Source organism: Rhineura floridana, chromosome 2 (assembly GCF_030035675.1).
Source record: "Rhineura floridana isolate rRhiFlo1 chromosome 2, rRhiFlo1.hap2, whole genome shotgun sequence".
Lineage (NCBI taxonomy): Eukaryota > Metazoa > Chordata > Lepidosauria > Squamata > Rhineuridae > Rhineura > Rhineura floridana.
Genome location: NC_084481.1, coordinates 89,213,035 through 89,229,045, shown reverse-complemented (window position 1 = coordinate 89,229,045; position 16,011 = coordinate 89,213,035). Strand labels below are relative to the sequence as shown.

At 43.9% G+C, this 16,011-nt stretch overlaps 1 protein-coding gene across 1 annotated transcript; it reads left to right on the top strand.

The window, feature by feature from the left end:
• Positions 1-2,383: 2,383 nt before the first annotated feature.
• LOC133378197 (uncharacterized) lies at positions 2,384-5,061 on the top strand. The gene is made up of 2 exons (XM_061612980.1): positions 2,384-4,260; positions 4,598-5,061. Exons 1-2 carry the CDS (start codon positions 3,893-3,895, stop codon positions 4,986-4,988), a joined length of 759 nt encoding a protein of 252 aa, XP_061468964.1. The 5' UTR covers positions 2,384-3,892; the 3' UTR covers positions 4,989-5,061.
• Positions 5,062-16,011: the final 10,950 nt, after the last annotated feature.

Sequence of the window (16,011 nt, the reverse complement as noted above, 5' to 3'; positions counted from 1 at the left end):
ACACTCCCCCCTATCAGCCAATTGGTCCGCAAAAATATGACGTATTGTCCTCTCGCCCTTTGCAACAAAGCACAACAAGGCGCATGCGCTTGAACATACGAGTGCGAAAGTTTGAATTTCCTGATGGTTTGGTAGTACTGGCTGTAATGGAGTTTCTTGTTGCTCATCACTCTGGAGCAGCGCCGGCCAGGGGGGTGTCTCCAGGTGCCCCTGACCATCCAGGGGGATTGTGGGCAGTGCAAGGGATCAGCGCTTGTAATCGCCGGGCGAATCCCCCCGTAACCCTTGTGCTCATTCACTGCAGGGTTCAGCCCCAGACCGTTATGTGGCTTGGCGGCAGGAATGCTGCCCCTGAGGGAAGCAAACAGGCCCCCCCCACGGGTGGCCGCTCTTGGCTCGGGCAGGGAATGCAGACAAACAGCCCCACGTGTTGCTGTGTCAATCTGCGCTGAAGCGACCAGCACAGGCTTTGCGGTGTTCCCACTGATAAAAGAAACATGCAAACCACTTATACGCCTATAATTCCTGTATTATTGTTTGTTTATATTTGTGATATTTCGCAAAATCGACTGTATGCTTTCCTACCTTTAACGTTTCTGGAGATACACATGATTGCAATTCCACTTATTTCTCCAGAACAGCGGGTAATGATGTGTCATGTCTAGGAAGGTAGACCACCAGTCTCTATGGTTGCGGGTGGCTGAGACACTCTAGCAAACCACTTATATGCCAATAATTCCTGTGGGTTTTTTGCTTGTATTTGCGATATTTCGCAAAAGTGACTCTATGCTTTTCAGCTCAGCTGGGCTGCAGAGAACCTGCAGGCTGTGGTTGAAATTGACAAGACTCAAAGAGAGTAGCCTTGCAGGCAGGAAAGAAAAATTGACTAAGGGTGCGTGAGTGTCTGTAATCCAAGAGGAAAGCCTCTATTTCTCTTCTCTCTCCCCCCCCCCTCGACTCTGGATGCCTGGACGCAAAGACCAATACGTTCAAGAAGGGCATTTGATGCGGGGGGTGAGGGGTGGGAGGTGGAGGTTAGGCAAAAGTAAATATTTTCTCCCTTGAAAAAGTTTACAAACAACCACAATTGCAGATCTCACCCTGAGCGGCTGCCCAGTTTGCAGGCTGGCTAAAAATTAACCACTGTTGCTGCTTCTGCGCAAATGCACTTTTTTTGCATCTGCGCAGTAGAAGTTGCAGGGGGGGGCCCAACACCACACCATTGCTCTGATAGGTTCCTTTTTCCCAGGCTTTCCCGGGACATTCACACACATGCGCAACAGTGGAAATACGTGATTGGCTGAGAATGAGGGAAGGGGTATGGGGAACCGCCCAAGAACCGCCCATCAACCGCCCACAGCTGTAAAGTCCGCAGTATTGCATCCGAGCGCCTGAAGGTACAGCAGATTATTCCCAGTTTAGAAAAGCAAATCGCATATTGCAGGAGTGGATTTAACCACGCGAAAATGCGCAAAAGCATGCGGCGTCATATGGACAACCGAAAAATAATGAAAACACAAAGCGATCATGTCACACATTTTACAGTCATCTGGATGAGCCCTAAGTCTTAAGTCTCAGTGATCTCAAAAAGCCTGCTATTTAGGTAAACACACACACTGGCACACGCATCTCAGACCGTTGACAATCACTGCTAATATCTATACAGATTTATATAACATGCATCACCTGAACTCACATGATCTAGAGTTACCTTAGATCTTGCAAGATTTGAAAATGAGAAGAGATAGGATTTATTAGTTCTGATTGTCTATTGAGCTACCATAGGGTATGTGTTTTTTGCCTTTTCTATGGCAAAAACTCCAACTTCAGTGGAGTTTATGTGATGTAGTCTAATCATTTGAATTTGGCTAATGAATGCTTTGTTCTTTCATCAGAACTTTAGCAGTAGTACTAAAATAATAATAAAAAAGTAAAGGGAAAGTGAAAAATGCTTTACATACATCATTCAGCTATATTGCTAATTATAGATATAGATATAAAGGATAAATGGCATTTTGTCAAAAGTATTTTTGCCTATGTTTTATGCCTCCTCCTTGGTTTTCCAAGCTTGGCATGGAATGCTTCTCATAAGGAATTAATTTGAAATGCTGCATATTTATTATGATAATCGTCATCTTCAAATCTTACCACAATTCATTGTACGTGGCTCCCCCCACCACACTTTAATTTTATTCTCACAACAACCCTGTGAGCTAGTAGGCAGGCAGGGTTACTCAGTGAGCAAATATTATGCAAATAGGATCTCTTTTAATTGTGCTATCAACCTGCTTACTTCCACTCTGACTGGGGGATCTTCACATGGCATCGCAGCTGAAGTTCACCCATATAGGAGCATTATCTCTTGTTTATTACAGACAAGGCTGTTGCAGTTTTTGCTGCTGAGAGCAGCAGTCAGTTGGTGCAGCCACTTGAGTCACAGCTTGTTGATCCTGAGGAGGCAAAACTAGAAAGTGAGGTTCAGAAAGGAGGCCCTGTGCACGAGGAGGAGGAGGGCATGAAGCAGTGCCAGTTGCCCACAGCCACATCTGCAGAACAGCAAGTACCATGGTTTGGCTTTGAGAAAGCTTGTACATTTGTGAGCCAGAGTGGGAAAAATGTTGTTGTACGATGCAATTACTGCCTTCCAAGGATCAAAAATCTGAGATCAGCTGTTTCCTCCTCATCCAATGTGGAGAAGCATTTCGAGGTCAGCCTTTATCATGCTGGTCCTCAAAGAGTGTCCATTGTCTATTTATGTTTAAATTGTGAAGTGCCTCTTCCATTTTTTCTTGGATTCATGCTTTGTTCTTCTTCCTCAGAGGGCACACCCTGAGAAGCTGAGAGCAATTGAAGAAGCAATAAAGGCAAGGAGACATGGCCATCCTGAACCAATGCATGATGCCCCTCCTTCCAAAATGCTGAAGCAGCAGCAGACAACCCTTGAGAGGTGGGGATCTGGCAGGGAGGCTGTCACCCAGAGCAATCTCGACAGGAAAATCATTGATTTCATTGTAGAGGAGACATTACCACTTCAGACTGTGGACAAACCATCATTCATTAATCTGGTTTGCATTGGACTCCCCAAAGATCTCACCATCATATGTGCCAAGACTCTGAGAGGCAGAATTGAGAAGAGAGCATGCCACATGAGAGAAACTCTTGCAAACCGAATGGGTGCTGTGGCATATATAGCAACCACTGCAGATTGTTGAACCAATGGCAAGAAGAGTTACTTTGGGGTAACAGCCCACTGGATCAACCCAGCTACCCTGAAACGTGAAGTCAGGGCCTTGGCTTGTAAGTGTCTGAAGGGGTGCCATACATATAATGTCCTTTCAAAAGCACTGCATGATGTACATGTGCAGTACAGTATTCACAACAATGTTATGTGCACTACTACAGACAATGGCTCCAACATTATGAAAGCATTCAGAGTTTTCATGGCCAAAGAACCAGCAGAAGCTGCAGGCACCAGTGCAAATGATGGTGATAACCAGGAGGAGGAGACTGAGGTGGAGTTTGTGCCTATCTGTGAGATCCTGGACACAAGACCTGAGGCAGAGGAAGAAGCTGCAGACTCAGATGATTTTGTTTTACCACCACACCAGGGATGTGCTAGCCACACCCTGAACCTTGTGGCAACACAAGACATAGAGGCCATGCTTTCTGACTCCTCCAAAAGTAGTCTTCTTGGTTCTTCAAGAAACAGTTTCGTTTCTTGATGGGAAAGTGCAGCAAGTTGTGGTCCAGGCAGAACCAGTCAGCACAGATTGCTGAGTATATCCATGCATAATGTGGTGTGTATCTGAAGGTACCGAATAAGACCAGGAGGAATTCCACCTTTCATGCGTTGAAGCAACTACATGAGCTCCTGTCAACTGTGCCACTAAAAATGCATGCCATAATGGACCACTGCTCCTTGTCCAGGATCACAGCTGCTGAGATTGAAGTGGTACAGGAATACACAGAGATTATGGGGCCACTAGCCCAGTCCCTAGATATCCTGCAACGGGAGAATGGCATGTTCATGGGGTATTTGCTACCAATTCTCTACAGTCTCGATTGCAAGTCAGAAGGGCTGGAAAACAAACCTGAGAGGTACACATACTGTTTTCAGCTGCTGAGAGGTGTGCACGAAGCCCTGAGAAAGCGGTTTGCAGCTATCTGGGAGGACAAGAGGCTTCTTCTGGTGGCCTGCCTACACCCTTGCTTCAGACTAGAGTGGCTGGAATCGTGCCAGGCAACCACCCATACTAGCAAGTAAGAACATTAGGAAAGCCCTTTGGGTGGATTACTCCAAGGGAAATGTTGTCTCAAGGGAGGCATCAGAGGGCTTAAAGTGGTAGGCAGGGGCTGGGCCTTTTCTACCTGGGGCTCCTCATCATAATCTTGGGTTGCTGCAGGTAATCCTTAAGGGCTTGCTGTGCTGCCCCATGAGTGTGGTGACTTGGTCACCTTCCTACCTTTCATGTCATCACCCACAGGCTCAGGCTGACCGTTGGACCCTGAACCAGGGGACATGACAAGCATCAGGAAATCAAGAGCAGATGGTGGTTTCCTAACATATATGTGTTAACATATCCTCTCTCTTTCTTAGATACACAATGGAAGCCTTGTTGAAAGCTGAAATAAAGATGGGTGCACTTAATGAGGACAGTGATCAGTCTTCAGACAAAGACCAGGAAGGAGATGATTTGGAAAATGACTTCTTTAACTTCCAGCCCCAGGGCAAGACGTCAGCAGTGGACACTGTTGATGAGGAATTGTTGAGGTACCTGAGGTCTCCCAGCTGTGACCTGTCATCACTCTATGGTTTTCCACATGTGCTGCGTTGTTTTTTGCAGCACAACACGGGCATGCCTTCAAGCGCCGCAGTAGAACGCCTGTTCAGTACTGGTGGCAACGTAATGACTGTAAAAAGACATTCCTTGTCTGACGTGCTCTTTGAGCATCTTGTTCTTTTGAAACATAACAGAAATGTATTATAAAAACAGCATTTCAAGTGTAAAATTTGATTTCAAGTGTTGGGGTATCATCATTGCTTGGGGGGGCATGTGAGATTCTGTTATGCCATTCTGTTAATCTTATGGATAAAAACATTTATTCTACTACCCTGTGTGTGTGTGTGTGTTTATTTTTAATATTGTTTTAGGCTACTTAGATGTGCAGTAGCCAAGGCCAGTACGTTGTAGGCATTTCTTTAAAAAAGTAACTGAAATGTAATTGTATTTATTTTATTTATTTATTTATTATACTTGTATACCACCCCATAGCCGAAGCTCTCTGGGTGGTTTACAGTAACTAAAAACAAATACAATTTAAGATACATATTTTAAAAAACAATTTAAAACACAATTCAAAAATTTAAAACAATTGTAGTGATTACTTTTGAGAAAAAGTAATCAGTTACTTTCAGAGCAGTTGTAACTGTAACTGTAATTACTACCTTTTTTGCCAAGTAATTGTAACTGTAATTTATTACTTTTTAAAAGTAATCTTCCAAGCTCTGATCAGCACCCTTCACTAACTACACTTCCCAGGATTCTTAGAGAGAAGCCATTACTGTCCAAAGTGAAATTTTTGTACACCGCCCAGAGAGCCTTCGGGCTTAGGGCGGTATATAAATTAAATTAAATAAATAAATAAATAAAGGCCTGATGTGGATGTAGCCAGGGACAGCTTTGGTTTAAATTTGGATAGGAGGCTACATGTGCCTGCTATAGAATAAAAAGGTGGGGGAAAGGCTGAAAAAGAATTATTCTGTTTACAATGTTTTCCTTTTGGAAAGGAAAGGGGCTTCCCTTCTGCCCAGTGCCCACCCACCCAATCTCCTCCCTTCCCCCTCCCCCTTCCCCTCTCCCTCCCCCAGGTCAGTGTTGGACTATGACCTGGGAGACCAGGGTTTGAATCCCCACACAGCCATGAAGCTCACTGGGTAACCCTGGGCCAGTCACTGCCTCTCAGCATCAGAGGAAGGCAATGGTAAAACCACCTCTGAATACCATTTACCATGAAAACCCTATTCACCATTAGTCCGGTCAACTTGAAGGCAGTCCATTTCCATTTTCAAACATGATTGCACAGAAATAAATCCCATTGAACTAAAAAAGTATGCAAATTATCAAACCCACCCTCCTGTCTCCTCCCTCCTATCCCCTCCCTCTTGGCCCTTCCCTCCCCCTTCCTTTGCTCCTCTCTCCCCATCTCCTTCCAATCCCCTCCTTCCCCTTTCCCCTCCTCCCCCTCCTCTTCCTCCTCCCCATGGTCAGTTTTATCTATGTTAAGCATGATTGCACAGAAGTAAATAACATTGAACTCTATAAGCATGCAAATGATCAAACCTGCCCTTTCCTCCCCCTTCCTTTAAAAAAATGTAAATGTACTGCCTTCAAGTCGATTCCTACTTATGGTGACCCTATGAATAGGGTTTTCGTGGTAAGTGGTATTCAGAGGGGGTTTACCATTGCCCTCCTCTGAGGCTGAGAGGCAGTGACTGGCCCAAGGTCACCCAGTGAGCTTCATGGCTGTGTGGTGATTCGAACCCTGGCCTCCCAGGTTGTAGTCCAACACTCTAACCACTCCGCCACACTGGCTCTCCCCCCTTCCTTTGCCCCCCTCCAATACACTCCTTCCCCCTCCCCCTCCTCCTCCCCCATGGTCAGTTTTTCCTATCCTAACCATGATTGCATAGGAGTAAATCCCACTGAACTCAATAAGCATGCAAATGATCAGACCTGCTTTTCCCCTCCTTCCCCTCTCCTCTCCCTTCTTCCTCCCCTCCCCTCTTCCTCCTTCCTCCTTCCCTGCCCACTCCAGCCCTCCCTCTCCCCCCCATCAGTTTTACCTATCCTAAGCATGATTACATGGGAGTAAATCGCACTGAACTCAATAAACATGCAAATGATCAAACCTGTTCTCCTCCCCTCCCCCTCCTGCCTGCTCCCATCCCAGTCCTCCCTTCCGCCTTTCCTCCCCTCCCTCCTCCTCCTCCCTTCCCATCCCCTGTGGTCAGTTTCACCTATCCTAGGCATGATTGCAGGGGAGTAAATCCCACTGAAATCAATAAGCATGCAAATACTCAATCCATTCTCAGCAGACTTGGACAGGATCCCATTTCTTACCTCCCAGATTAAAAAGCAGGGAAATTAACTAACAAGCAAAAAACCTTGCACTTTAAGTACGTACCTATAGCCCACAGATATTTCTATCAAATTTTTTAAAGTAGGGAAATTGGGCAGCTATAGTGAATGCACCAGGGGAGCAGGAGACCTGACCTCCTCTCTGAGATATTGGACTGTCCTACAAATTTGTCAAAATGCAAACACAATTTGGCTTAGTCTTTCACAGTCCAATCCACTTCCTGTGTGGCTTGGAAGAATTTGGTAACATGTCCCTCTCAGCATATGGTGAGTGGTGGCAACACCTGCAATCAGCCCAAATAATAGAAAGAAGACACGTGCTGTGCTGATCTTGTTTTAGCAGGAAGGAAGCAACATTATTAAGACAGTCGATATAGTTCAGATGGTCACTTTAAATATGTCTGATTTACTTTGCAATTAGGAAATCATTTCCATTTGTTTCTATTTCTGTGAATATGTGAAGTACAGCAACACTGCAAAATTTACACTAAAAAAACTCCAAACATAACTGTGGAATAATTGCAGTGACATCTGCAGAATAGTCTCCAGTGGACCTCAGGAGTGTCTCAATTTGCACAAGATAAAATGGTGGGAGGTGAAATACATTCTAGCAAAATGCTAGGTGTGCTCTGTTTTCAATTCACCATGCCCACCTTGCCTTAAATGAAGTGGTTTAAACATAGCAGGCTGAAAACATGCATCCTCTTTTTTCCAACAGCTAGAATCATTGCTGAAGTAGCAACATAATGTAATCAGTCTGATTTTACATCAAACTGCAGTTTCAGATTCCACTGTTAATGCACCCAAAATAGAATGTGACCTCCAATTTGAAACACAAAAGGCTGTCTTCACCATCATATGACATTGACCAATAAAAAGGCTTTGAAATCAATAAAAATAAATTTGACACAGATTTCTAGGATGAATAATGAGGGAAATAAAATTTTCTAGTTTAGATTCTCTGTAGAAACATTAGTAACACAGGAAAGAAGCAAAGTAAGAACACCAACAAACATACAAAAATATAATTCTCCATCTTAGGAGATGGCAGATGTTGCCACCACTCACCATATGCTCAGAGGTACATGTTACCAAATTCTTCCAAGATACACAAGAAGTGGATTGGACTGTGAAAGACCAACCCAAATTGTCTTTGCATTTTGACAAATATGTAGGGCAGTACAATATCTCAGAGAGGAGGTTAGGTCTCCTGCTCCCCTGGTGCATTCACTATAGCTGCCCAATTTCCCTGCTTGTTAAAGTTTGATAGAAATACCTGTGGGCTATAGGTATGTTCTTAAACCGCAAGGTTTTTTGCCTATTAGTGAATTCTAGTTTTGCCCTCCCTACAGAGTCTACAAGGGCAACACTGAAGTTACATTCACACCATACATTAGAAACACTTAAAGCACATTTTTTTTCTCCCAAAGAATCCTGGGAGTTGTAGTTTACCCTTTACAGAGCTAACAATTCCCAGCACCCTTAACAAACTATAGTTCCCAAGATTCTTTGGTGGAAGCCATGTCTTTTAAAGGCATGGTGTGAATGTGATCCAACACAAAGGAAGACGAAGCTTGCAGCAATGCAAGTGCCTTAATTTGTTGTCAAGCAAGAAGGCAGGCTGTTGGGGGGGGGCTGGCTGAGAGCAGATTGAGGTTGGTGGGGTGGTGCCCCATTTGCCCTAATGGATCAGCCTCCACTGGAGGGAAAGGAAATGCTTCCTAAGGTGTGTTAACATACACATATTTATTTAGTACATTTATATCCTGTTTTTCTTTCATCATGGAACTCCAGGCACTTTCATGTAGTTCTGCTAGTCAACCCCTGATCAGACCCTGCCCTGCATAGCTTTAGCAAGGTGGCTGCTTGCATCATGTGCTACAGTCAAAACAATACGCAGGACCCCATTCCCTCCAAAACAGCTTACATTGCTACCCGCAGGATCTACACTTCTCCATGACAATTAGAACAAAAGGGTAGGTAAGGGCTCTCAAGCAATGCTGTAATTGATGCAGCTTAGCAAAGTGGCACTGTGCTCTTGATAAAATGTACTGCCTTCAAGTCGATTCTGACTTACGGCGACCCTATGACTAGGGTTTTCATGAGGCTGAGAGGCAGTGACTGGCCCAAGGTCACCCAGTGAGCTTCATGGCTGTGTGGGGATTCAAACCCTGTCTCCCAGGTTGTAGTCCAATACCTTAACCCAGCCTTTCCCAACCAGTGTGCCTCCAGATGTTGTTGGACCACAATTCCCATCTTTCCTGACCATTGGCAATGCTGGTCCAACAACATCTGGAGGCACACTGGTTGGGAAAGGCTGCCTTAACCACTACACCACACTGGTTGTTGATAACCAAGCCATTTTATCACAACAGAAGCACAGTGAAGGGATGTAATAATAATAATAATAATAATAATAATAATACAATTTTGGCCCTGTTAAGAAAGCAAGAACAAAAATGTGGGCAATTCCTTCCAGCAGAAATCTCTTTCTACATTCCTGAAGACATTGTTTTGTGTGTCCTGGACTGTGCGTGGGTCTGGGTGTTTGGGTGGGAGGACTCAGCTGTCAAGGCAGACAGTGGAGACAGGACCATGGCAAAGCTTGAGCTCATATATTTCATGTTAATAACAAGGATTTTAAAAAAAATCCAAACGAATGGAATATTTCATTCTGGCCCTGTTAGGCTTTTCCAAAGGTACCTCTGTGCTTGCCAAGGCATATTTATTTATAACTCATGCCTTTGGTTTCAAGAATTTGCTCCATGACCCCTCTCTATTCCTTTGATTAAATTCTAGTATCAAGAGAACAACATTTTCTTTTTCTTAACAGCTGGCCATTAAACAACCTGCTTTACTGCCATTCCGGTGACCCACCTGCATTCTGAATTGTGTCCCCTCTACTACCTCAGGATCCAGAAAATGGACTTTATTTTATTTGTGAAAGGAAATGAATCACTTCCCATGCAACATTCCCAAATGATTACCAATAAAAACATCAACAATAAAAATATATATGACATATATGAACAGGAAAACACCTTTTCCTCAAACCAACATGGATTTTCATAAGACCTCCACTGATTGTTTCAGGAATATGTTTGTTCCACAATATAAATGCCACACAAATTGCTGCCTGTTGATTTGCCTCACCCTTGACCTTCAAGGACTAGCTATAAGTAAGGGTAGAAGAGTGCACACATTCATGGGAATGTGGGGAGGAAGGGGAATATTAAGCCTCCAAGGGTCACCCTGATTTCTCTATGCTGCATGTGGCAGTATGTTGTTGCAGTCGCACTGTTTGATGGGGAAATGTCTGTAGTTCAGTGGTATAGCATCAGCTTTGCATGCAGAAGGTCCCAGGTTCAATCCCAGGCATTTCCATGTAGGACTGGGAAAGACTGCAGCCTGAAACCCTGTGGAATTGCTGCCAGTCTTTGTTAACAGTACTGAGTATAGGGCAGTTTCCTATGCTTTAATGCATTTTATTTTGAGATGGAAAGATTAAATGCTTCTAAGATTACAAAAACAGTGGAGTGACAAATCTACAGTGCTCTGCTTGGGTTAGACAACTCTGAGTTTGTTTGTGCTTATTCAAGAACGTGGGGGCACGGTACCAAAGGAAGATGTGGCTTATTGAAGGAAAGCTACAGGGAGCCCCAGCTGGCAAAGCATCTCTGTCCCAGCTGACAAAACATCAAGGCGAGTTCAGCAGCTGAGTGAATTCAGCAGCAGGATGAGAAGGCCAGGGCATAATACTCTGCCCCTCCTTTCCTTGAGTGAAACAAAACCTAAGCTCTCAATAAACTACAAAAATAGTTCCGCAGGAGAAAAGCCAACAGGGTGTGGGGGCTTTCCAGTGTTTTGCACTGTTTGTCACCTGTGTGACTATCTGCCTTCAGGGATGTTATAGCTATGCTCCACTCCCAGGATGTTGCCTGCTGTCATGGAGAACGAGGGTCTCGGGGAAGGAGGATGTCACTCTGAGGAAGAGGAAAACAATCCCTTAGAAGGGACCCATTCCTTGGGGACAAGCAGCTATCCAGTCATGCTGATGATACTTCTCCGGGGTGGGGGGTGGAGGGATCCTGGTAGTGGATGATTCAGTCATTAGGAACATAGTTGGATGTGCAGTGGGTGTTCAGACTGCAAGGTGAACTGCCAGCATGGCACAATGGTTGCAGTTCTTGCCCATCACCTAGACAGCCTGGTAGACAGCGCTGGGGAGGAATCAATGGTTGTGGTGCATGTTGGCACCAATGACATGGGGAAATGTAGTTGTGAGTTCCTGGAAGAAAACATTAGGATTACTAGGTAAGATGCTGAAAGCCAGGACCTACAAGATAGCTTTCTCTAAAATGCTACTGGTTCAATGTGTAGGGCCAGCTAGACAGGCACAACTTTATAGTGTCAATGCATGGATGAGACAATGGTGTTGGGAGGAGGCATCTGGAATTGTTAGTCATTGGGGAACATTTTGGGACAAGGTGGACCTGTACAAAAGGGGCGGACTTCACTTGAACTAGAAAATTTAAATGGGGAAGGTGTAGAACTGGGCTTTGTGAGTGCAGGGGCCCAGGATAGCAATTCAGAGAGCCCAAACACAATTACCAAAGATGTTTGGAGAGACAGACTGTATGCAAGTGTTCATACACTAATGCTAGAAACCTCTGAGCCAAGATGGGTGAACTTGGTCTTAGAGGACAACACTGATATGGTGGGCGTAATGGAAATCTGGTGAAATGGAGAGAACAAGTGAAACACAGTTATCTCTGGATATAAACTCTATGCGAAGGACAGGGAAGGATTATTAGAGGTGGTGTCACTCTGTACATCAAAGAAGACACTGAGTTCAAGTTTGCTCATGATATTAAATTGTTCAGGATGGTTGAAACAAAAAAGGATTGCAAAGGGCTCCAGGAGGAATTCTCCAAACTGAGTGAATGGGAGGTAAAATGGCAAATGCAATTCAATGTAAACAACTGTAAAGTGATGCACGTCAGGGCAAAAAATTTTTTTAATTTCACAAAAACGTTCATGGGGTCTGAACTGGCAATGGCTGACCAGGAGTGAGACCTTGGGGTCGCAGTGGCTATCTTGGTGAAGATGTCAATCAAGGTTGTGGCAGCTAAAAAAAAAAGCAAATTCCATGCTAAGGAATCATTAGGAAAGGAACTGAAAATAAAACTGCCAATATCATAATGCAGTTATACAAATCTACGATGAGAGCACATCTGGAGTACTATGTACAGTTCTTGTTGCCTCACCTCAAAAAGAGTATTGTAGAAAGGAAAAGATTTCAGAAAAGGGCAACCAAAATAACCAATGGGATGAAGCAATTCCTCTGTGAGGAAAGGTGACAGCATTTGGGCTTTCTGAGTTTAGAGAAAAGATAAAAGATGTGACATGATAGAGGAAACACGCATAAAATTATGCATGGTACGGAGAGAGTAGAGAAAAGTTTTTCCCCCTCTCTCATAAAACTAGAACTCATGAACATCCAGTGAAGCTGAAAGTTGGAAGGTTCAGGACAGACAAGAGAAAGTACTTCTTCACACAGCACATAATTAAATTATGGAATTTGCTTCCACAAGAGGCAGTGATGGCCACCAACTTGGATGGATTTAAAAGAGAATTAGACAAATTAATGGAGGAAAGGGCTATCAATGGCTACTAGCCACGATGGCTATTTTCTGCCTCCATGGTCAAAGGCAGTATGCTTCCAAATACCAGTCGCTGGAAACCGCAGGAAGGGAAAATGCTCTTGCATTCAGGTCATCCTTGTGGGCTTCCTATGGGCATCTGGTTGGCCACTGTGAGAACAGGATGCTGGACTAGATGGGCCACTGGCCTTATCCAGCAAATCTCTTCTTATGTTCTAATGGCCGGCTAAGTGCTACATGGTGCCAGTGTTCATGCACATCCATATACCTTTAGGTGTGTTGTATTGTGTAGGGATGGCATGATGCACTTTTTCAGAGATTTTAAGTAAACCATGGTATAAAATGCTGTTCATTCACAAGTGCAAGTTGTCACTGGATGCTGCACCCATCAGATGATAAACCTGCAAATGTGAACCAGCACTAGCTCCCCTTCTTGCTTCTTCTACCATATACCAAGTCAAAGCCATCAGCAGCCAGGAATCCAGGATGTTTTGCTAATTCTTGGGAAGGAGGAAGGTGGGTCAGTAAGTGAGATGCTATCATTTTGGGTAAAGCAACCAGTTCTTATACCTTGGGTCTGCCTGGTTATGCCCATTTCACTGCAGAGCAGTCCAGAGTAGGAGATGGAACAGAGTGACCTTTAAAATGTTAAGTCCTCTACTTGGGGGAAACATTGGTTCCATTAAAAGTGCCAACTCATCTGTTCTGTTTCAAATACTAGCAATGTTTTCACATCCAGGAAGCAATGGAAGATGAAATGTTCCTTGGTACGTTAGGTCCTCCACCCACAAAAAGATGGAGGGGAATGCCCTTGATAAACATTTTGAGTTAATACATTCTATTTTTTGTCTTATAAATTGAGTGTGCCAAGTCTTGAAGAGGGGAAAATATTTCACATAACTCTGAAATCTGTGTGTCTCAAAGGTTAGCTATGGTCTGAGCTGACAACTCTTTCCATAACCCTGGGCAAGACTGGAGAGAGCCCATCCACCCCAAAACTTGGGTGTTAAGCTTTATTCTCTTTTACTGCTTAATTTAAGTCAGTAGATGTTGTAATATATGTATGTACCTGTTCCAGCAGGCACATGGACAGGAATGTGCATGTGAAAAGTCCAAGTGTTTTCAATCAATTATAACTTTTCTGCAGTGTTACAGGGCAGACTTTTTCTAACGGCTAGACCGTGTTACATTTGCCATTGGATGCCAACAACAGCCTGTATCTGTTGGAGACAACAGAATGCTTTTTTCAACCCTAATGGCAACAGAGGAGGGATGCTTGCAGCTGGGAAGTGAAGAGTAAATCCTTCCCTTCCCAGCTCAACCCATACACCCACAATTGCACCTCCTCTGTTGTAATTAGGCTTTCATTCCTAATTGTGGTGCAGGGAGGGCATTTTCTGCAGGACAGTCAAAGCTGGTCAGGGGAAAGTTAACCTCCCTCTCCCCAGCTGCAATTTCCTCTCTCCCAAATCATCTCCCCCCCCCCCCCGCTGCAATCAGGCTTTTAAAGAGCCTTCTATTGGCTACAAACAAACAGGTATAATATCAGGGCTGAAAAATAACAAATGGCTACCCAGTTGGGGGCTTAAGCAATGGGGGAGATTTCAGGGCAGGAGGGGAAAGGACTGCTCCTGGGGGTACTCTAGGCCCTCTCCCTGATTGTTCCACCTTTAATAATAAAAAAGTCTCTAGCCCTTTTGCTTGTGGAGGAATGAAATGTGCAGGCAATATTTTATCCAATTGCTCACCAAAAAGTAATTAAATAAATTTTAAAATACTATTTATGGTCTGGCTATTCAGCAGTAATTACCCAGCCTCTTAAACCACCCTCACTGACAAAGGATTCTGGCTATCGGGCTGTACTCAGTGAACTCATTGCTGACCTAAAAACAGAATCCAGCTCCAACACTGATAGGACCCCACTGACTCTCTTTAGAAACATCCCTAGAAAGATATGCATTACGTGCTGTAATAGTTACAGCTGAATTGGACATGCTTGCTTTGGAACTTGGCAGACATAATAGCTTTATTTATTTATTTGTTGCATTTGTATACCGCCCTATAGCCGAAGCTCTCTGGGCAGTTTATAACAATTAAAAACATTAAAAACAAATATACAAATTTAAAAACACATTTTTTAAAAAAGCAGTTATCCTGGTTCCTTCACAGGAGCCAAAACACAGATCCTTTCTTCTAGTGTCCAGGTGCTGCGAGGATAGATTTAATGGCCTCTTCCCTTAAGTCTTAATAGATTCAAACAGCAAACATCTTTAAAGGGGGAAAAGTAAGAGGAAAGCCTTGGTGTCTTTTAACTGACTGAACAACTCTTTGATCAATTAGAATTTAAGCTAAGAAGCTGGAGATATTTGCTAAATCATCTTCCTGGGCAACAAACCAGTCACAAGCTGGTTCATGGATTTTGCAGTGTAGTTCACAGGAACCCCCTCACCCTGTGTGTGGCCACACACATACCAGGTGGGATCTAGTTATTAATTTGCAGTTAACTAGTAGTGCAGCACAATTGATGAACAGCAAAATTGAAAAGAAAAAAAGAGTGTAAAAGCAACAATAACTAACCAATGAAGGTTTAAGGTTATAGGGAAAGCCACCCTCCCTGTGGATTACAACTCCTTGTACACTAAACCACGCTACAGAGTTCATTGGCTGGCAATTCCACTATTAAAAGAGCACGGCCTTCTCTTTTCATTTTAAAGGGATCAAAGCCTTTCATTTCCAAACAGTGCTGTTGAGGCTTGATCATTAAGTATGTAAGAACTGACTTGCCAAGCTGAGCATGCTACCATTGTCACTTCATGTGGGCTTCTGGGAAAGTTATCCACAGATTGACTCATCCCCCCCCCCATTCTCTCCTTCGCTACAAATATGGGAGGTGTATTTTGTTCATGCCTTGTTAGTGGGCTTACTGGAGACATCTAGCTGGTTTCTGTAGATAGGCCTTTGGTCTGATCCAGCAGGACAATTCTTATGTTTCCAGGTATAATCATCTTTAGGATTATTATGGGTCTGGATATTGGGGGCTAAAAAAACAAGAACAGCAAAGGTGTTCATGGCGTCTCACCAGCGGCAGGAGTTCCTCTGCTTGTCCAACCTACCTACCAGGGGGTAAATTTGTGAAAACAACACCAACTTACAAAAGTAGGCAAGCTTGTTCCTTTAACTTACATTAACTTACTTCAAAATGTGGCAAG

Excerpts from the sequence above, each read along its gene's own strand:
- LOC133378197 (XM_061612980.1), top strand. The coding sequence starts at position 3,893 with ATGCATGCCATAATGGACCACTGCTCCTTGTCCAGGATCACAGCTGCT. Across the intron at positions 4,261-4,597 it reads GCAACCACCCATACTAGCAA|ATACACAATGGAAGCCTTGT; the intron begins GTAAGAACATTA and ends TCTCTTTCTTAG.